At 39.9% G+C, this 23,335-nt stretch overlaps 1 protein-coding gene across 1 annotated transcript; it reads right to left on the bottom strand.

Moving 5' to 3' along the window:
* Positions 1-493: 493 nt before the first annotated feature.
* On the bottom strand, positions 494-22,627 carry tollip.S (toll interacting protein S homeolog). The gene is given in 6 exon segments (NM_001096268.1): positions 494-808; positions 12,533-12,617; positions 13,356-13,508; positions 14,602-14,784; positions 16,993-17,142; positions 22,562-22,627. Coding segments are annotated over 6 exon segments (810 nt in total). The 5' UTR covers positions 22,595-22,627; the 3' UTR covers positions 494-602.
* Between the last annotated feature and the right edge of the window lie 708 nt (positions 22,628-23,335).

Raw genomic sequence — 23,335 nt, 5'->3', positions numbered from 1 at the left:
GATTAACCAGCACTATTTACCTTAAAGATATTTTTGAGAGAAACTTTCCATTTTCTTCTGTTCTTCCAAATCACAATGCCGACAGGAGAACCTCACGACTAAATCAAATTGTCTCTATGGTTTGTGGAGGGCCTTTTGCAAAACTGAAATGTTGGGTGGGATAATATGTATTCAGTCAGGCTTCTTGCAGTGTTAGAACATTAGAGTTGATTCAGTACATTAATAATTTAGAAGGAAAAAAAAATGATAAAATATTCCAAATGAACGGGCAGTTACAGCGGTCAAAGTCAATGGATGAATGGATGGCAGGACACATCTTATCGTGAACAGCTCAGTCCATTCAAACAAAGGAGGGGGGGGTACAGTGTGCTCATGGCATCTGATAAACATAACACTAATAAGGGCACTGCAGGCTGAGGAGAAAAGTGAGGGAACTTCCAACTTCAGAAGAGATGGTAGGAGAAGCTGAGAAGACCACAATCAACACTCAACGTAAAAGAGCAGCCACATGTTCAAAGTTAAGGGAAGATGAGATTTCCCTCATGGCAAGTCATACAGGACACAGGCAAGGGAAGGGAAAACTGGAAGCAGCACTGAATCCGCTATGAATCCTCCACCATCTGAAGCAGGGAGTTGATAGCAGCGTCTCTGTTTCCTCCTTGAGCCTCCAGCACAGAACGAATGACCTCTGGGTCTATGGTGGGGAACATATCCTTAATGGATTGAATGTCCACCTCTTGCGTCTGATGCTGAGGGTTAACAGCTGGTGGAGAAGCAATCATCGGCATCCCAGGATTATAAACAGGACCTACGAGTAGGTATAAAGAAAGAACTAGTATCAGTAAATTTATAAGAAACTTTGCCCTAGTTAACAGCATAGACTTCAACCCAAGGTAATCAGTCTGTGAAACATGTTGGATACAAACTAAAGGTGGCTATAGACGTTACAATTACGATCTTTCCTGGAAAAGATTTTCCAAGAAAATCGTTTGTTTCAATACACACATGTAGAGCTGAGTCGTCCGATATACAGGTAGAAACAATATAATTCTACCTGTATCTGAAGACTCAGCACTAACCATGGGCGATGTTGGGGTACCTTCAAAGGAGCCCAAACAAAATTTTCCAGCCAGCTCGATCGACCGATATCCAAGTCTTCTGCCGATATCGACTTATTTCCCATGATACACGCACCGAAAATAGTAAGAAAATTTGTTTCGTACAATGTTATTGGTGCATCTATGGCTACCTAAACACCTGGTAGTCAGGAAGGTCAAATACTTTTGATCATACGACCAACATTGACAGTTGGTTTGAGGGAGCTCACCAGTACCTAGGTTTGCCAAGGCAGACAATCCAGTGCCTGTTTATCTTTCTGGTGTCATAAGGAAAACACTCCAAGGGGGGAATTCACAAGAGTGATAATATTGAGACAAAATAAAAGTGTAGATAAAAGTGTCGGATTTCCCACCAAATTCACAAACCTCCACGTTTGTGAATTTGTCTTTTAAACAGACAGTTTTCAGATTTTGTCTGTTGCACGACATTCTTGTCTTTAGCACTTATTATACCTGTCAGTCAGCCATCAAATTTGAATTTTTGGGGAAGGGGGTTTATTTTGCCTAGAAAAAGTACTTTTTTTCAGGATAACCTGGGCTTTCTAAATTTGCTTACATGTTTGTGTAATTCCAAATATAAGGGTCTAAATAAATGAAATGCTAATAATATAGGGATTTGTATCAGATATATGTTTTATTATCTTAGGTCAAGTGTCTAATTGCTGCTAAAACTAAAATAAAAATGGCTGGGAGGCTTTACTTTTTCCTTTAGTTATATATCCACTCAAATTGCTAATATTGCCTCAGTCATTAAGCTAAAACTAGTAAAATAATGCAAGTGTGAGTTAAAAACTTTTTACATATCAAATTGTATAAAATACACTTTTTTTTGTTTAATCAGTTTTTTACTTGTTTTGTTAATGAGGCTTTTACACCTATAGGGTTAGACAGAAATGTGTGCCCTGACTATAAAATGCTAATCCCTATTAATATGATAATTCCCCAATGGGGCACCTACAAGAGGTGAGAAATGAAGATTATCTGAACCAAAGCAGAGCAAGTTATTTTTGAATAGATCTGACACATGGGGAAGAGTTATACTGAGCTTTACTCCATTTTTAAAATGTCGGGAGAAAATGTTTAAAATGTCGTCTTTTTTTGCCATTTTTATGACAAATTCATAAAAGTGTCTATAAACTGTCTTTCTTTCATTAAAATAAGAAAAGTGGCGGCTGAGTCGGAATTCAGGCAGATTTCTGTCTGTGAATATGGAGAAAGTATTTTACTCCAGTTTACCACCACTTTTACTCCAAAAATGGGCTCTCTCCACTTTTGTGAATTCTCCCCTAAAGGTGGCAACAGAAGTGGGATGAATAAGTGGGAAGATTAGAGCTGAAAAGAGACTTTGCAAACGTCTATTGTCAGATAAAAAAAACCCCCAGCATGCTGTGCTGCTTTCCAACAGCCATGTCAGATGGCATTTAGCGCAGATCAGACTTTAACAGCAATAACATTTGACAGACAACTACATCCAACTTGTGGGGTGTGATCCGTTGTTGCAGGGAGATCAAAGATAAGAAATAATCACCTTTTTTTTTTAATAACAAAACCATGAAAAGTTATGACCCCCAGTATAGCTGAAGAAGCGCATATCTTGCAAATGAACATATACACATATTGGTGCAAACAATCACAAGTAACGGCGTATGCTCAAGTAATAACCCTCCCCGTGTTCCTAAGTGCATGGCAAACTGCATTTTGTTTGGTGTGGCGCCTCTGAAGCACAAGACTTGGATATGAAATTGCTTATGGAAGATCCTATCTGAGGAGTCAGACGGGGAAACGGGAGACCACAGGCTCTGCAAAACCAGAAATTATCATTAGTTGGGAGGAAGGATTATTCACCTGTTAAAAGGAAATCGTGCCAAGTACCCAAAGCAACTTTTTCCCCCCTGCAAACAATTATTTGCAATAAAATGTTTCCATACAGGTATGGAATCCAAAAAGTAGGGATGAACCGAATCCAGGATTTGGTTCGGCATTCTGCCATATTCAGCAAGATTTGGATTCGGCTGAATCCTTGTGCCTGGCCGAACCGAATTATCACTGATTTGCAAATTAGGGTTCAGATTTGGTTCAGTATTCGGCCGAAGGATTCGGGGGTTTGGCCGAATCCAAAAAAAGTGGATTCGGTGCATCCCTACCAGAAAGCTCAGTGGGCAGCCAGGGTTCACTGCTGCTGTAATCTGTTTTTATATGTATATTAAACAAAATTTAATTTTTTTAATACTTTTACTGGACTCCACGGTGCTCCGCTGTTTTTTCTTTTCTTTGGAATCAATTTGACCGCATGGGATGGCGGCAGGGTGTGCAGCACGTTGAGTCCAGCGTCTGGTAAGTGCTCCCACTAAATTACAATTTTTCTGGACTACCAGAAAGCTCAGAATTACAGAAAGGCCGTCTCCCACAGACTCCATTTTATCCGAATAATCCAAATTTTGAAAAACCATTTCCCTTTTCTCTGTAATAAAAAATCTGTGCCTTGTACTTCGTCCAAAAAAGATATAATTAATCCTTATTGGAAGCAAGACCAGCCTATTGGGTTTATTTAATGTTTAAAGGATTTTCTAGTAGACTTAAGGTATGAGGATCCAAATCACGGAAAGATCCGTTATCTGGAAGACCCCAGGTCCCAAGCATTCTGCATAACAGGCCCCATACCTGTACAAGGGAAACAAATATAAATGATGCCACTTACATAAATACGTCTGCTGTAGGTAGGGTTGCCCCCTTTTAATAAAATTTTCACCAGCTGGTGGTGGGGGCGGGCCATGACGTAGAAAGGGGCGGGACATGACATAAAAGGGCAGAGCCAGAACATGCGATTGGCCAGTATGCAGAAAAAAGGTAAATTTTGAGCGGATTGGGGGCAGGCCGCGGGCTTTTGTTAGGAGTCTTATAAGTTTACCGGCAGCTACATTGCTGGTAAATTTGTAATACCGGCCCCCGGCCTTGGCAGGTGTTTTACCGGCTAAAAATACCGGCCGGGTGGCAACCCTAGCTGTGGGCACATGGAAAAGCCAAGGGGCATTGCATCCTATCTTCTGTCTCCTATACTGATGCACCATCTACTACAGTAACTATTCCCACTGGCCCTTACTCTATTCACAGGATCATCTGCTTCACAATAAAGTGCAGTCTCGCTGCCTCATACCCTATGGCTGCCAGGGATAAATGTTTGAATAATAATCAATGGCCTTGCACAGTAAACTCAACTGTGAACCTTTGCCTTGAAACCATCTGCAGACATCACAAAAAGTGGGTGCCTAGGAACCAGTAAGTCATTAAAGAAAAAAAATGAAAGTTTTCAGATATGTGTAGAAGACAAAGGAGGCGGGAAGCCCAGGAGACTATACAGAGAGAAGCCAGAGGGTCCATCTTAAAGGGATACTGTCATGGGAAAAACATTTTTTTTTCAATATGAATCAGTTAATAGTATTCTGCACTGAAATCCATTTCTCAAGAGAGCAAACAGATTTTTTTATATTCAATTTTGAAATCTGACATGGGGCTAGACATATTGTCAATTTCCCAGCTGCCCCAAGTCATGTGACTTGTGCTCTGATAAACTTCAATCACCCTTTACTGCAAGTTGTAGTGATATCACCCCCTCCCTTTTTCCACCCAGCAGCCAAACGAAAGAACAATGGGAAGGTAATCAGATAACAGCTCCCTAACACAAGATAACAGCTGCCTGGTAGATCTAAGAACATCACTCAATAGTAAAAACCCATGTCCCACTGAGACACATTCAGTTACATTGAGAAGGAAAAAACAGCAGCCTGCCAGAAAGCATTTCTTTTCTAAAGTGCAGGCACAAGTCACATGACTGGAGGCAGCTGGGAAATTGACAACATGTCTAGCCCCATGTCAGATTTCAAAGTTGAATATAAAAAAAATATGTTTGCTCTTTTGAGAAATGGATTTCAGTGCAGAATTCTGCTGGAGTAGCACTATTAACTGATGCGTTTTGAAAATAACATGTTTTCCGATGACAGGATCCCTTTAAGGTGGCCATAGATTTATAACATTGGTAAAAGCACCTTTGTAATGCCTGGGAATAAGTGTAGAATCATGATTGGTGCAGAATACTTTCTTCCTCCTTTGTTTGTATACATCATTGTCCACAATTAGTTCCAGTTTTAGGATATACACAGGATATCATGAAATAATGGGGCCAAACGGCTAACTACAATTAAATGCTGAAATGACCTACACGAATACACTTTCAATTTAGAGGATATTGTTTGCTTTGTGTTTGTGATGTAATTACGGAGCCAGTTCACTCACTGGTATGAATATACACTACTTTATGTATTGTACGGACCCATCTTTATAAAGGGCTCCAGGAATTAAAAGTATGTTCCAATGGTCTAGTTCAAGACCCAAATGTGTTGTCAAATCCTCCTCTCTCCTCATAGTGCATAACCTGGGTGCCTCAACACTAGTATGACTATAACTATAACCTGGATCATTTGGTAGAATGACAATTCTGAAAAGAGACTAAAGGTGGCCATACACGCACCGATATTGTCGTCCGAAACTAATTTTCATATGATATCGTACGGTGAGAGAAGAGCATACATATATTGGCAGAAGACTTGGATATCGTTCGGCTCAGGCGGAAAATTTTGATCGGGGCGCTTTTGAAGGCACCCGAACATCGCCCATTGTTAGTGCTGAATCATCAGATACAGGTAGAATTCTATTGTTTCTACCTGTATTTCTGAAAATTCAGCTCTACAGGTGTGTATTGAAACGAACAATCTTTCTTGGAAACATATTTTCCAGGAAAGATCGTAATTTTAACGTCTACGGCCACCTTTAGGAAATGAGTCTAAAGCTTTTAGTAGGAATGCAGCCGACCCTGCTGGTAAATAATGAAGTAAAGGTTGCTCCAGGTCTAGAAAGTCATAGTCTTCAAACAGCTACCTGTGGTTTGGTTGCTATTATTTGACTGGATGCTATGGGTTACTAGACCTGGTTCAATGTTTAGTTATTTACATCGGAACTCTCAGCAAAGACACTGGGATCAAGCTCCAGGGATCATTTTATGGCTTCCTGATTACATCTTCTTGAGATAATAAGTTTTAGGTGCCCCCTAATTGTTTTTAGGCTGCAGGTGAAGGTGATACATAGCTGCGGTCTCCAATAACAGGTGTTCCAGTACCCAATGATCAGTTAGTAAATGGAATAAAGCATGCAAGGGCTATGGGAACTTACCCAGAGTCAAGTACTCAAAATCTAGGTGGAGTAAGTGTAGAAGCAGGGAGAAAGCAAGAGACAGAGACACGGATAGGGTTGGGAGTGACACAGGGAAAAGACAGACTGTTAATGACCTATATATATATTTTTAACACAGGCACATACGTCTATAGAAATAAATAAGCTGAAACTAAGAATGCGACTTTATTAAAGTTTAGGGAACTTGCTAGCAGCCCAATTACAAACCAATGATGGCTTCACTGTAGACGTGAAAAATGATTTTCTGCTGGTACATAAAAATGATCTAATGGGAAACTTGGGGCAAGAGAATGAGCAGATATGCCATACAGAAGGTGCTAACCCGAGGCACTCATTAAAGGGGAAGGAAATCTAGTCGGCGCAAACCCCCCACCCTCCCCTCCCGTTTGTTGCCCACCCTCCCTCCTCCATGGCCTTACCCTTCTGCGCAGGTCCAGTCCAGGGAGTTCACCGACGACATCTTCTTCCACGTGATCTTCTTCCTGCTTTGAACGGCGCATGCGCAGTAGGATCATTTCGCCGGTACGATCTACTGCGCATGCGCGTGACTTTTGGCGCATGCGCAGTAGATCCGTACCGGCGAAATGATCCTACTGCGCATGCGCCAAAACGCCGTTCACAGCAGGAAGAAGATCGCATGGAAGAAGATGTCGTCTGTGAACTCCCTGGACTGGACCTGCGCAGAAGGGTAAGTAACAAGTTAGGGGCCCAGCGGGACAGGTAGGCCAGGAGAGAGGAGGGAGGGTGGGCAACAAACGGGAGGGGGGGTGGGGGGTTTGCGCCGACTAGGTTTCCTTCCCCTTTAAGCCTCCACCAGCTAAAGGAACGGATGGGCATGCCAGGGAAAGAAAGATATGTACAATATGATGCTCGTTTGCAGCGCTGACCACTCCGTAAGGAAGACGCTGGTTGTAATATCCATCGAGCTAATGTTGTGTCAGGCAGTGTGAAAACATTGTAACAGTGGGTGTGCCGTTACAAAAACCTACGCGTTTCGTGCCTGTATAGTCGGCACTTCCTCAGGGTTAAGTGAACATCACGTGTCATGGTGTTTAAATAGGGTCAAGGTACAAGTCAATCATTATTTAAAGATACAGTATATATGAATGATCCGTAAAAATTCATAGAAATTCATGTGAAAACCACACACATCTTCGTTGTTAAAGTGCAAATGCTAATTATGTGCTTTTTATGATAAATTTACAAGTTAATAAATCTAAACAGGTTATATCTATTTAAAAAACAAATAAGTATTACATTTTAACTAATAAGGTGAATAATAATGTGTATGTGTTTGTGATTTCAACAATATATGTGAATTCAAGTGAATAACAATCATTCTATTTATTTAATTAATTGATCACACAGTTCAGTGCAATCAGATGAATATATACCCGTCATGTATTTCAAACGATATTACTTTAGAACACGTAAATATAATATTAATATAGTTAATATGATTGATAAATTAAAGAAAACATATATAGAAAGATGCATACATTCATAGGTTCTATAGTGAAACCTCAATTTTACATGCCTTAATTTAAGTTTTCCCCATTTTGCACCATTTTTTGTAGTCCCACCAATACATAATGTATTGCCATGATTTTACATTTTCACAGATTTTAAACCATTTTTTCTGGTCCCCTATAAACGGAGGGTTCTACTGTATTAACAATATCCTGCACATACTGTAACTATAAGGGGAACTGAACTGTTCAACTTTTTAACAGCCCCAACTTTTTAGAAACTGAACCCTGCAGTGGTCAGTATGAGATCAATTATTCAGTCTGTTTTGGCTGTGCCTGCATTACAGGCGAGTACTGCAATTACAACTTGGACTTGGGGGTAGATGGGTATGTAGGGATGGAGAAAGCCAACAAAAATGTTAATGAAGAAGCCTGTAAGTAGGCAGTTGCACATTTACTGGAGACGAGAGACTTTGGCTGAAGCTAATTCAGTGTCACAGATTGTGGGCCAGTCATGCAGATTGGAGGTTTGAGGAGCAAACTCTATTCAATTTAATGTGTGTGCAGCTAAAATAAACTTTGCAGGGTCTTCAGAATGAGTTTCCACCAGTTTATCTGTGGCCAGCCCACTCCTACCTACAGTTAACCCAAATATTTCTCCATATTATTCCTTCCTCATAGGGGCAAGATAAATCAGCAACGTCCCACTCGAGACAACAAGGTTATTATATTTTTCTTCTCCAAGTCAACCTGTGCACTTTGCTCCAGTATTTACCACTGCTGCTCCCACCACTATTTTGGCTATGATTTGTAAAACCTCCTGTTAGCCTTTAAAGGGGGATAGTTCACCTTTAGGTTAACTTTTAGATAGTGATGCACCGAATCCAGGATTCGGTTCGCGATTCGGCTAAATTCTTGTGCCTGGCCGAACCGAATCCGAATTTGCATATGTAAATTAGGGTTGTGTAGGGAAATCGTGTCACAAAAGAAGAATTTTTTCCACTTTTTCCTTTCCTGCCCCTAAATTGCATATGCAAATTAGGATTCGGATTTGGTTCGGTATTCAGCCGAATCTTTCACCAAGGATTCGGCCGAATCCCAAATAGTGGATTCGGTGCATCCCTACTTTTAGAGGCAGATTTATCAACGGTCGAAGTGAATTCGAGGGAATTTTCGAAGTAATTTTTGGGATACTTCGCCCATCGAATAGGATACTACGTCTTCGACTCGAAGTAAAATCGTTCGAATATTCGATAATCGAAGTACTGTCTATTTAAATAAACTTTGACTTCAATACTTCGCCAAATTAAACCTGCCGAAGTGCTATGTTAGCCTATGGGGACCTTCTAGAGCATTCTTCTAAGTTTTGGAAGTCAACCCGTTCGATCGATCGCTGAAATCCTTCGAATAGTTTGATTCGAAGGATTTAATCGTATGAACGATTTTACTTCGACCGCAGGATACCCAAATTCGATGAAAAAAAACTTAGACTTCGATTAGAAGTCGAAATATTTCAATTCGATGGTCGCATTTCGAAGTTTTTTTAATTTCGAAATTCAAACCTTAATAAATCTGCCCCTTAGTATGTTATAGAATGACCAATTCTGAGGAACTCTTCAATTAGTCTTAATTTTTTATTTTTCATAGTTTTTTTAAATTATTTGCCTTTTTTTTCCTCATTCTCTCCTGCTTTCAGGCCCTTCCTATTCATATTCAATTCAGTGAATGGTTGGGAAGGTAATTTAGCCCCTAGCGACTAGATTGCAGAAACTGCAAACTGGAAAGCTGCTGAATAAAAAACATGTACTGTTACTATGAATACATTGTTACACCAGCGCCACCTGCTGGTCAGTTTCCCACCAGTCTGACCACCAAGTAGTCAAGGAAGTTGTCAGGAGAAAGAAAGAGGCTGCTCTGATGTTCTTCTGTTTAGGAATAAAATTAGAAACCTTTCTCACATCTTTCCTAAGCAGAACATCAGATCAGCCTCTTTCTTTTTCCTAACAACTTCCGGATTGTTATTGGGGGACACTGTTATGAGAATGCTATTCTTAGAATGTTTGCAATGTGCATTCATTATTTATTATTTTTTAATTCCAAGAAATTAAAGGATACATGTACTGTTAATATGAATGAATTTTGTTACAACAGCACCACCTGCTGGTCATTTCCCCACCAGTCTGACCACAAGTAGTCAAGGGAGTTGTCAGGAGAAAGAAAGAGGCTGCTCTGATGTTCTTCTGCTTAGGAAAGATTTAAGAATAGTTTTATAATTATTTTCCTAATTATAAGAACATCAGAGCAGCCCCTTTCTTTCTCCTGACAACTTCCTTGACTACTTGGTGGTCAGACTGGTGGGAAACTGACCAGCAGGTGGCGCTGTTGTAACAAAATTCATTCATATTAACAGTATATGTATCCCTTAATATCATGGAATAAAGATATTCAAAATTGAATATAAAAAAATATTCAATTTTCAAATCTGTTTGCTCTTTTGAGAAATGGATTTCAGTGCAGAATTCTGCTGGAGCAGCACTATTAACTGATGCATTTTGAAAAAAAACATGTTTTCCGATGACAGGATCCCTTTAAGTATCCTTTAAAAAGATACGAGTTGCAATGTGTCAAATGATCCTAAAGGTGGAGCTCCTGCTCTTTCAATGTCTATTCAAACGTTATTGGTAGACAACTGGAACTCTACACTAAAGATGCAGCCTTCAAACTGTCTGCTTAGGAGAATCTATACTACACTTTGTTAGTAAGATAATAGAAGCTTCACACTATTACCATGTACACGAGTACAGTTCGATATTAATCAGCAGAGATACTAGACTGCTTCTATTAGCTGTAAGGACCAGCTTCTTCTTGAAATTACTCTAGGCAGGTCCTTTACCTAAAGCACCGGGAACAAAGCTGGAAAATAATGGAATCTTCTACAGCAGGGATCCCCAATTTTTTTTTTTTTTACCTGTGAGCCACATTGAAACGTAAAAAGAGTTGGGGAGCAACATAAGCCCTGAAGGTGCCAAGTAAGGGCTGTGATTGGCTATTTGGTAGCCCCTGTGTGGATTGGCAGGCTACAGGAGGTTCTGTTTGGCAATACATCTGGTTTTTATGAAACATAAACTCAAAAATAAGCACTTGCTTAGAGATCACTGAGAGCAACAGCCAAGGGGGTTGTGAGCAACATGCTGCTTGCAATCCATTAGTTGGGGACCACTGCTCTAAAGAACCCACAAAAACAGTTTTGTGTTAACCCAGAAGTGAAATTTTAACAGTGATTTGAAAAATGTAACGGCAAATGAAACCAATTGGCTCTGTCTATTGAACCAGTGTAGCGGAAGTCGACTCTCCTCCAACCAAGACTCCATTTCTCACAGTGCCTTGCATGCATCTGCTGGCTTCTGCTCCACTGTTTCAACAGTCAGAATCAGCAGTGCAAAGAAATAGTAAAGGACAGACCGATAAGTATTACAAACAGGAAAGACTTTTCATGTTTGGCATTTTATGAACTAACTATTTTTTTATTATTGTTAGCTAGTTCAGGAATGGATGGAATGCAAAGTACAAACCTGCTCGGTTGCTTTTTTTTGTTGAGCGGTTCCCTGCACCGTTTAGCCATCTTCTATAGTTATGGTGCATGGGGTGATTTATCTTTAGAGGTTTCATTATAACATGCAGGGCAATTATATCTCTGGGGCCTCTCAGGGAGAATTGTTACAACCGAAACTCACATACCAGCTGGTAGTCACCATTTTGGGAAATGTGTTCCATATGGTGCACTACAGTGCCATTAAGCAAGTATAGCCTGGGAAGATTGACGTCTGCATTATTAAATGACGCCTGCTCACACGAGGTTCCATAGAACAGCACCATTCACTGAATGTAAAGAGGCGGCTGTTTCTTGAGCTTTCTCCCCAAGAGGGAAAGCTGTGACCCCTGGATTATATTGCTTGGGATTGTGCACAGATTTCTCTTGCTCAGTCTGTCTTTTTTCTAGGAAGGCTTTATACTAGTTTTTTAAAAAAAAAAAAAAAAAATTCTGGGTCTCATTTATCAACACTTTGCAGAAACCCATAGCAAGCAATTCAGCTTCTGCATTCAGTATTCTACCTGCATCCAGTTAAAAGAAGGCAATCATTGGTCAGTTGCTATGGTTACTGCCCAGGAGTAAACTTGCCCAGTACATAAATGAATCCCAGAGAAAAAAAAGTTCCCAGATCCACCCGACTACAAGTCCTCCTCAAAGTAAACACAGACGAAAGGTAAATGTTACAGATTTAGAATCGTGTAGTGCTAGTATAGGTCACTAGTCACTTAGGATCTACAGGATCCATTATGCAGAAACCAGTTTTTCCCAAAAGGAACGAATCACGGAAAGAACCTCTCCCAAAGATTCCATTTTAACTAAATAATTACAAATGTTTAAAAAATATTCCCTTTTTTTATGTAATTATTAAAATATAGAAAATCCTTATTGGGGTAAATCAATGCTATTGTGTTTATTTGCGATTCATATTTTTCGGTAGACTTGAAATACTGTGATCCAAATTACGGAAAGACCCCTTATCCAGAAAATCCATGGTCCCAAGCATTCTAGTTAACAGGTCCCATACCTGTACATACAAATCTCACTTATCCTCATTCTGTTCATGCAGTGATACATAAATTAAACTGTGAATATTGACTGATCATATTTACCTGCAATGGGCACATAGCCGACCCCCTGCTGGTAGACTGTGGGCATCAGAACTACAGGCTGGGCAGGCATCATTGCTGGCACCGACTGAAAAATATTGAAAAAAGTGCCATTAAAACCCAACAAAAAAGGCAGCAAGAGGAAAATGAATAGTCAGAAAACCCATAAGAGAGAAATGATACATTTACTTTTTTGTTGCATGAAGCGACCAGTATTCCCAAGCACAGGGACACGTAGCAGTTAAGACACAGTTAAAGGAATCCTGCTGTAAGCAATTTAAATTCCACACTGCAAGACTATTCTGAAACAGTTATAATAGCTCCCAAAAAAAAAAAAAAGGATTTCATACTGAGATAAGGAGGCTATTGTCTTTCATAGTAAAAACTGGGGGTGGCAATGGGCATTTCAACCGTCTTTGAGAGAGATGTGATGATTAAAATTCCTGTGTGACTTTCACCATACAATTGTAGTAGGGAAAATTATCATGAAGCTCTATCTTAAAGGGCATGTAAAGGCAAAAAAATAAAATCCCATTTTTACTTTCTTTAATGAAAAAGAAACCTATCTCCAATATACTTTAATTAAAAAATGTGTAGTTTTGATAAGAAACCTGACTGTATGCAGTGAAATTCTCCCTTCATTTACTGCTGTGGATAGGAATTGTCAGACGGTCCCTAACTGCTCTGCAGGGAAACAATCATACTTATGAACAGCAGGGGGAGCCCCCGCCTTACTTCCCAGCTCTGTTCTGATCCTGCTAACAAGGTTATTCTTATTCATTACTATATATATTCACGTTGAAAATACTCTGTAAAATGTTATTACCGTGTAGGACATGACGAGGTTGATCATTCCTTCCTTGTCATCACCTTGCCTGCCACTTAAACTGAACCATTCATCCACATGCTTTCCTTCCTTCAGCGTCTCTGGGATAGTGATGTGTGTCCAGGCGATGCGGTCATCCATTGAGAAAGCTCTCTGTTTACAAGGAATTAAAAATGAATTTCATATAATGGCTTTGTAAAAGAGGCTCCTTACAATTTCTGATTTGGGGGCAGACTTTAATTATTGACAGCAATAAAAGCAGTATTTATTTTTCTTTTCAATGGAATGTTCACCTATATATAACCTATTCTAAGCATTTTTTCAACTGGCTTTCATTATTGTCAATGCTTTTTGTATTAGTCTTCCTATTTTGTTTTTTTCCAAGGCTGCAACTGAAAATGTTATGGTTTTTGAGGGTCACGGACAGGGATGCCACTGGAAATCTCGGGGGCCTCATACTAATTAGTTTCTAGGACCCCCCTGGGAACCAACATTTAAGGAACAATAACACCAAAAAATATCATATAGTCTTGCCCTGCACGGGTAAAAGTGATGTGTTTGCTTCAGAAACACTACTGTAGTTCATATAAACAAGCTGCTACGAAAAAAAGACACCAACACATATTAAACTTGTAGAAAAGGCGACAGGGCGACGATCCATTGTGCAGCGCTCCATTTCTTCTCCCTGCCTTCTTTATAGTAGATTGCCAGGGAGGAGAAATCGAACGCCGCACGATGGATTGTTGCCATGTCGCCATTTCTGAAGTCATTTCTTAATAAAGACTTAGCAATTTTAAAGTTTAATATGTGTTGGCGTCTTTATTTCGTAGCAAACAAATGAATTTTTTTTAGAACATTCTTGCTATTACTGGTCCTTTAATGCTTCCTGGCAAGTTGAACTGCTTAGTACAACACAATATATTTTTTTTCCCATTTTGTTTAGCTTATGCTTATTGTGAATATTGTCGGTCCATACCCATATAAACATTGAATGGTTATATTATACTTTTCTAAGTATGGCTATGTACCGTTGTATTTTATTTTTTTTATGTGAACTCAAATAAAACAACAGTTGATTAAAAAAAGAAATGAATGGAGAGTGGCGGAATTTCACTCTAGTGGATTGTGGTGATCTCTAACTTCACTCATCGATAAATATAACCCATAAAGGGTTTCTTTTGGATGACAAGACAGAGTCTACTGTAAAGCAATATGGGAAAGAGAAAATAAAATCTCTGTTTCTAACCTCATCAAAGATTTCTAGGTAGAAGGAATCAACTCCAGGGGGAATTGTGCACTGAATCACTTTGTTCCACCGTGGGTTCTTCGCCCCATTGTGAGCAGTGGGAGTCTCGTACACTGCATAACCCAAACGTATCCGGCAGTATGGGTCCATCCGGGTCATTCCATAATTCTTAGCAAGCTTAGCCTGGGGGGAGAAGTAATATCATTTTAGTAAGAAGTATGCATGGAGGCTCACAAGCTTTTTTAGGAAGCTTTCTGCCTCAATGTCAATAAAAAAATCATTTAAACATTAAACCCAATAGGCTGGTTTTGCTTCCAATAAGGATTAATTATATCTTAGTTGGGATCAAACACAAGGTACGGTTTTATTATTACACAAAAAAAAGGAATAATTATAATGGAGTCTATGGGAGATGACCATTCTGTAATTCTGAGTTTTCTGGAGAACGGGTTTCCAGATAACGGATCCTATATCTGTATTACTAAGGTTTCTAATCAAGATCCTTTCTATAAACAAGACATATAAAATAAATCACTTTACACACGGAAGATTCCGAATCTACACATTTATACTCTCCTATGGAAAGTAATGCAGATAATAAACATTGGGTCATATAGTTAAGACAATCAGTAATGTCACGTAATAACACAAACAGGAAGCCGCAAGTATTTCCACTGCGTCACGCAGTTTTAGTGACAAGAACACAGAGATTCAAATGTTTCGCTACGCGCTCACCACCTAACACCAAATACCTTACGACGTTGTTAAGGTTGGTAGTTTTCTTTTACTAAACCTTAATTCTCAGGGAAAGCAATTTTCACCTACTGGCTATATACTGACAATTAATACAATATGGGATCCCATATTCGGAAACCGTTATCCAGAAAGCTCCGAATTACGGAATGGCTGTCTCCCAAAAACATTAGAATAAAATAATCCTAATTTTTAAAATTGATTCCCTTTTTCTCTGTAATAATAAAACAGTACCTTGTACTTGATCCCAACTAAGATCCTTATTGGAAGAAAAAACAGTCTATTGGGTTTATTTAATGTTTACATGATTTTCTAGTAGACTTAAAGGAGAAGGAAAGGCATCCTGCTCTTGCGGGTGCCAAATGTTAGGCACGCCCAAGTAATTGTATTGACTTACCTGAAACCCACGGGCCAATGCTCCTATCAGCAGAAAACTGCACCGGCCCAGGGTTATACCAGTGAGCACCACGGATGGATCCTCTTCCGGATTTTTCTTGCTTCAAATTTCCCGGGGCAAACGTATGCGCAGCCCCGCGAAGAAATTGGAAGAGGATCGTTCCGGCCGGTGCGATTTTCTGCTGATAGGAGCACTGGCCCAGGATTTCAGGTAAGTCAATAATATCACTTGGGGGTGGCTAACATTTTACACCCCCAAGTGCAGGATGCCTTTCCTTCTCCTTTAAGGTATGAATTAGGGATGCACCGAATCCAGGATTCGGTTCGGGATTGGGCCAGGATTCGGCCTTTTTCAGCAGGATTCGGATTCGGCCGAATCCTTCTGCCCGGCCGAACCGAATCCGAACCCTAATTTGCATATGCAAATTAGGGGTGGAGAGGGAAATCACGTGACTTTTTGTCAGAAAACAAGGAAGTAAAAAATGTTTCCCCCTCCCCACCCCTAATTTGCATATGCAAAATAGGGTTCGGATTCGGGGGTTCGGCCGAATCCAAAATAGTGGATTCGGTGCATCCCTAGTATGAATATCCAAATTAAGGTAAGATTCGTTATCTGGAAAACCCCAGGTCCCGAGCATTCTGGATAACAGGTCCCATACCTGTACATAGAATACAATTCCAAACAGGCATTACAGGTCCGGACCAATCATTTTTTTAAACCCGACCCACAACCTGCATACTTATCCGATTGGACCCGCTACCCAACCCGTCCCGCAAGTACCTTATTCGCAACCCACTGACCATCAAGAAACGGGAAGTGCTGTCATTGTAATCCGGAAGTGGCATCTCTGGAAGTAGGTGTGACCAGAAATAAAAGGAGTAAAACTTGCTATTGAGAAGACCTGCGACCCAAACTGCGACCCGCAGATCCGGAGAGCTCGCGTCTATACCCGCTCAACCTGCAAACTGCAGGGTATCACAGGTTTTTGCGGGTAACCTTGGGTACCCGACCCACTGCAGGACTCTAGTCTGGAGCCAAAGAGATTTGTTTTTGCTGGAACCTATTACGACAGTAGCATTCTATACTAATATTCTACTGGTGCTTGAGTTTCCCTTTAATTTCCCATCTTTTGCAGCATATGACAGGACTTTCAAAATGATAGAAGAAAATTGTATAAACACAGAAGATAGACTTGGCATCTGTATGCTGTAAAGAGTTCCCCCTGCAGTGTTATTACCTACCTGCACCACAGTAATGCTGAGTCGACCCATGGTCCCCATAACTCCAGAATATTGTAGCTGCTGCGCTGCCTGAGCATCCAACTGTATCTGCTGTTGCTGCTGTGTAGGGGCAATGCGCAGGAAATCTTGGGGCAATTCCCCAATAAACACCTACAGGAGAAACACATGAAAAAGGAGAATAGTAAGCAATACATTGTATTATGCCTTCTTTAACATATCGAGGACCATTTATCAAAGTCCGAATTTATCTCATTTTCTGAAAAATACTTTGACCAAATTCGCACAAGTTTTTTCCCCTTATTTATCAATACATTATCCCAAACATTTCCTGTGCAGGAGAAAAACAGAAAAAATCATGAAAACATTAAATCACTCTAAGCCCACTTGAAAACTCAAATTTTTGGCCAAAGATCACGAATTCTTCGGATTATTGCACGAAACCCAGCGCAGATCAGGATATCTTCGGTACTTCTCCCATTGACTTATACGTAGGGATGCACCGAATCCAGAATCCTCATTTGCATATGTAAATTAGGGGCGGGTAGTGAAATCACATGACTTTTCGTTACAAGAAGAATTTTTTCCACTTTTTTCCTTTCCTGACCCTAATTTACATATGCAAATTAGGATTCGGTTCGGTATTTGGCAGAATCTTTCAACAAGGATTCGGGTATTCGGCTGAATCTCAAATAGTGGATTCAGTGCATCCCTACTTATATGCAACGTCAGCAGGCCTCAGATGCCGGATTTTCGGATTCATCCTCGGGGGTATAATAAATCCTGAAAAATGTGTGTGGGGGGGGGGGTTTTCCACTAAAAATAAAACACAATTTTTTTGGGAGTTTAATAAATAACCCCCATTATGTATTACTTGTGGCAGGAGATAGTTGACATGGAAACAATCAAACCAGCGTTGAGTAAGATGCAGCATCTCCAGGCACTGCTTATTAAAGGGGTGGTTTACCTTTAATTAGCTTTTCGTATGTTATAGAATGGACCATTCTAAGCAACTGTTCAATTGGTCTTCATTGTTTATAGTTTTCTTATTATTTGCCTTCTTCTCCTGACCCTTTACAGATTTCAAATGGGGGTCACTGACCCCATCTAAAAAACAAAAGCTCTGCAAAGCTACACATTTATTGTAATTGCTGCTTTTTATTATTCATCTTTATGTTCAGGTTCTCTTCTATTCATATCCCAGTCTCTCATTCAAATCAGTACATGGTTTCTAGGGTAAGTTGGACCCTAGCAACCAGATGGCTGAAAATGCCAACTGGCGGGCTGCCGAATAAAAAGCTAAATAAATCAAAACCCACAAATAATAAAAAATGAAAACCAATTACAAATTGTCTTAGAATATCCCTCTCTACATCATACTGAAAGTTAACTCAAAGGTGAACAACCCCTTTAAGGTCTGGGATGACTATTCACAAGAGCAACCCCTATTTCATACATTAATTCTGCTAAAGAGAACCTGTACCCAACTACATTGTCAGGCAGTGGCATAACCACCTATGAGAAAACCTTGCAACTGAAGAGGGACACAGAAGGTATCCATGTTCCCCAAAAAATGTTCTGCAGGGGAGCCCAGAAGAGTGAAGTGAAGTTATTCCACTGGTATTGGGACAGTCTGACCCATACTTAATCCCATGGACAGTAATGTCAAAATCAGCCAAAATACCAGATGTATATATGGACATAAATATGCTTCATTAAAGGGGTTGTTCACCTTTAAATGAACGTTTAGTATGATGTAGAGAGTGATATTCTGAGATTATGGGGATTATTTACTAAACTCCGACTGCAAAAATCACGAAAATTTCATGATTTTTTGTTATAAAATCGGAATTGAAAAAAAAAAAATCACGACTTTTCTGGAATTTATTAAACCCCAACAATGCTAAAGTCTGAATCTGAAAATCCAGCATCTCAGATCTGTCGAGGCTGCATATAAGTCAATGGGAGAAGTCCCAATGATTTTTTGATGTGCGCTGGGTTTTTGGAAACACTTCTGAGTTTTCGGGCGAAAATCTAATGAAAAATGTGAAAAAAAAATGTGAAAATCTAGTTTAAGATTTTTCCGCAAGCAAAATTTTCGGGGAAAGTGTATTAATAAATAAGCCCAAAAACCCGTGCGGAGTTTTTTTCAGAAAATACTGAGATAAATTCGGACTTTCATAGATAACCCCCTATGAGTTATTTGTTTTTATGCAGCAGCTCTCCAGTTTGCAATTTCAGCCATCTGGTTGCTAGGGTTCAAATAACCCCAGCAACCATGCATTGATTTGAATAAGAGACTGGAATATGAAAAAGAGAGGGCCTGACTAGAAAGTTAAATAACAAAAACTATACATTTGTAGCCTTAAGGAGAGTTTGTTTTTAGACGGGGTCAGTGACCGCCTTTTGAAAGATGGAAAGAGTCAGAAGAAGAAGGCAAATAATTAAAAAACGAAGGTCAATTGAAAAGTTGCCCAGAATTAACCACTTTATAACATACTAAAAGTTAACTTAGGCAGTTTCCCCCTAGAAATGAGTAAAGTAATTAGTAACCCAGTACAGACAGTGAGCGCTAAGCACTCGAGTCGATTCGGAGCAGGGGTTTCAGCTGGCTGTTCATCACTAATAAATTGGGGTCCAGGGAATGACCTAATGAGGATTTTAAAACAGTGTCAGTGTCCCTTTAAAATGTGAAGCTGCCTACTGAGTTGTTGCAACATGTCATGGCTGATATCTGAAACACCTAAACATCAGAACATCATGGGTGGGGCCCTGACACAGCAAGATAATGACAACTTTTGTTTATGCTAAAGCGCCTATATGCTTATGTATCATACACCCAATAAGGAGCTATTTATTAAAGTCTGATTGCAAAAAAAAAACAAAAAAAAAATTTTTTTTTTTTACTATAAAATCCAAATTTTTAGCGGAAAAAAATAAAATTGAATTTTTCTAGATTTATTATACCCAGAGGATAGAAAAAGTCGGAAACTGAAAATAGTCCATCTCAGACCTGCCAAGGTTGTATATAAGTCAATGGGAGAGGTCCGTATCCTATTTGGAAGTTTCTGTGGTCTGCGCTGAATTAGCCCGTAAATCCATCTATTTCAGGCAAAAATCAAAAAAATTCTGACTATGGGAAAATCACGTTTTTCCACCAATCCGATTAAATTGTGCTTTTTTTAATAATAAATAAGGTCTTTTTTTAAAGTGGTGGTTCATCTATATGTTAACTTTTAATATGTTATAGAATGGCTATTTCTAAGCAACTTTCCAATTAGTCTTTGTTTTTTCTTTTTTTATAGTTTTGAAATTATTTCCCGCCTTCTTCTGACTCGGTCCTGCTTTCAAATGGGGGGGGGGGTCAGTGACCCCCATCTAAAACACAAATGCTCTGTAAGGCTACATATTTACGGTTATTGCATGGTTGCTATGGTAATTTATTTGGACCCTACCAACCAGATTTCTGAAATTGAAAACCGGAGAGCTACTGAATAAAAAAGATAAATAACTCAAAAAACACAAATGATAAAAAATGAAAACCAATTGCAAATTGTCTCAGAATATCACGCTCGTCATCATACTAAAAATTAATTTAAAGGTGAACAATCCCTTTAAATAAAATTATCAGAAACATTTGAATTTTGATAAATTGCCCCCCAAGTGTTGCATAGCATAGGACTGTCGCTGGGTCAGTGTAATGTAATATACTCACAGGAGGATGACTGGTGCTGAATAAACCTGTGCCAGCTGTTGTACTTGGTTCTGCCCTTCCTCTCTCAGTAATACCTCTTCTACAATATACACTCACTATACCCTCACTGTACCCTCACTGTACCCTCACTGAGCATCAAGACTGAAATACTTGTATCAGTGGCTGGAGAGAACCAGAAAACTTCAGCAATGGGGAAGGTATTACAGAAAATAATGAAAGGGTTTAATGATTAAAAAGGGGAGTGTTTAGCTTTATGTTTGAGAGTTTAGTCATATTTATGACAGCTTATTGAGTCCAAGGGGTCACAGATTCTGAAGCAAATACAAGAGTCCTCTTCACTCAACCCATTTTAATATATTTAAGACAGAGACATTTTGTGCATACTGCTACTAAAAAATGCCTTACCCTTTAAACAAAAAAGGGATTGTTGTCCATATATTGTTATAATGTCTCTGTCTTAAATATATTGATAATGGGTTGAGTGCAGAGGACTCTTGTAGTTGACTATATGTATTTTGTGGTCACAGCCTCATTGCACCCCCGCCTAATGGCACAACTTTCCCTTATTTGTTATAGTTATACAGGAGCAGTGACCAGCTCCATGTTGTAGCTCCCACCCTTCCCAGCTATAGTCAGGTGATCCCACTGGTGTCTAATAAAAGGGCAGCCAAGTTTGGGAGTTTTACTTTGAAAGCAGCAAGTAAGTTGCAGGTAAAACCTAGTCCCTTTGTAAAATGTATAATTAAGCAATAGAATTCTTAATGAATCAGATAAAATTAAGCGTAGGACTGGCCAGATATGGGATGACTTTGACGTAGTTGTTCAGCTTAAATATATTGCAATATATGGACAAACAATCCCTGTGTTGTTTAAAGGGTAAGGCATTTTTCAGTAGCAGTATGCACAAAATGTCATTGTTTCTGGTCCTCTGTTCTGAAAAATGTAAAATAGGGGTTGTACCGTATGCAAATGAGCTCAGCTTTGGGGGTGTAAGGAATTTACAGATTTGAGGTCTACTTTAAGGATTGGATTTCCTACCATGAGTCACCAAAAATGTCTTTTTTTTTTTGATTGCATCCTCTTTGTAACAGGACCATTTTCATGAGAACAAACAGTGTTCTTGGTGGTGCAGTCAGAGCCTTTGTAATATTATATTATATATATTTTTATATATATATATTTTTTTCCAGGGTAGGGCCTCTTGTGTGATATCTGTTCTTTCCTTATCAAAATATAATATGCTCTGTATAAACAAACTCCTCCCTTCACCCCTTGTTGTGACTGTTTTGACTCACAGAAAAGCAGAGGAACATCTGTGAAGTGGAAATCTAATTATCCCCCTTAGAAGAACCATAAGGCTAGAGACGTGGAGGAGCCTCAATTTCTTAGTTTTTCCCTATTCTCTCTCAATAAATAGCAAAATGCGCAGGTTAGTGTTTAACCCCCATGTTCAAGCACAAGCCTTACTCATTAGCATTCATTAGTACTCTACTTGTTGTTGCTTTAATGAATAGACTGGCAAATGAATAGATTGGCAAGCTGGCTGACACATCATGTAGCTGCTGCAGGCTGCACTGATTTTTGGATAGCCATGTGGATGGCAGGTTTATGGCTCACTGGTTACGCATCATGTGGGTTTTATTTGTGCAGTTGAAGAGGAAGAGAAAGTCACGCAAACGGTAAACATAGAAGATCTCTGTGCCTCTTATTTACGAGCTACTAATGCAGCGCTTCCTTATGGTGGGGCTGGGTGTCTGTCTGTCTCTCTTTCTCCTCCATTCACCGACCTTTATATCACACCGAAACAATCACCCAGAGCTGCCGTTTCACCCCAAACGTGTCTTCCCTCGGTCTCACCTGGCCTCTCTGGGTGCTGATACTCGTTGCCATGGCTTCCGAGCTGCTCTTATCTCTCCGGTCTCGTCTTCTCTCAAACACTTCCTGTTTTAGCTGCTGCGCCCTCTAACAAATCTGTCACCTGACTTGCAGAGCGCACGCATGCGTAGTAAGGCACAAGGCCCCCTACAGCCGCTTTACTGTTTTACCGGCGAAACCCCAAGCACCTGGTCACCTGACCTGTTGCGCCGGCGCATGAGCGGAATGCTTCTTATGACTTCAGTCACAAGTGGACAGAAGTGATAGGCCGTGAAAAATGCATTTATTACGTATATATCTGTCAGGGAAACAGTTCTCTATGGGTGTCAACAAACCATAAATCGAGCTTTAACTGGGAAGTCCCATAATTGCCTTAAAAATTCCCATTTTATCTGTTATTGGTGCCATGTTCCTGCTTTTTAAATGCACATTTGTGAGGAAAAAATACTGTATGTTCTTCCCTTATTATTAAAGGAAACTTTACCCCTAAAATGAAATAACTCCCAACTAGTGATGTGGAGGCCGACCTGAGGCCTGCGGGACCCTCAGGTTTACCCTCGGGTCGGGCGGGTTCGGGCCGACCCCTGGAGAAAAAAAAAGGTTGAGCTCTTCTCCTACTCTCCCCGCAAGCGATCTAGTACTGCCGACTTCCGGCGTCGGAATTTATAGACTTCCGCCTGCCCCGCCCCTTTTGTGACATCACTGCAGGGCCGGCGCGGGTCTATAAATAAAGGGGAGCAGCGGGCCCGGGTCGCA

Source organism: Xenopus laevis, chromosome 4S (assembly GCF_017654675.1).
Source record: "Xenopus laevis strain J_2021 chromosome 4S, Xenopus_laevis_v10.1, whole genome shotgun sequence".
NCBI lineage: Eukaryota > Metazoa > Chordata > Amphibia > Anura > Pipidae > Xenopus > Xenopus laevis.
Note: the sequence above shows the minus strand (reverse complement) of the source record. Positions and strands in the feature narration are given on the sequence as shown.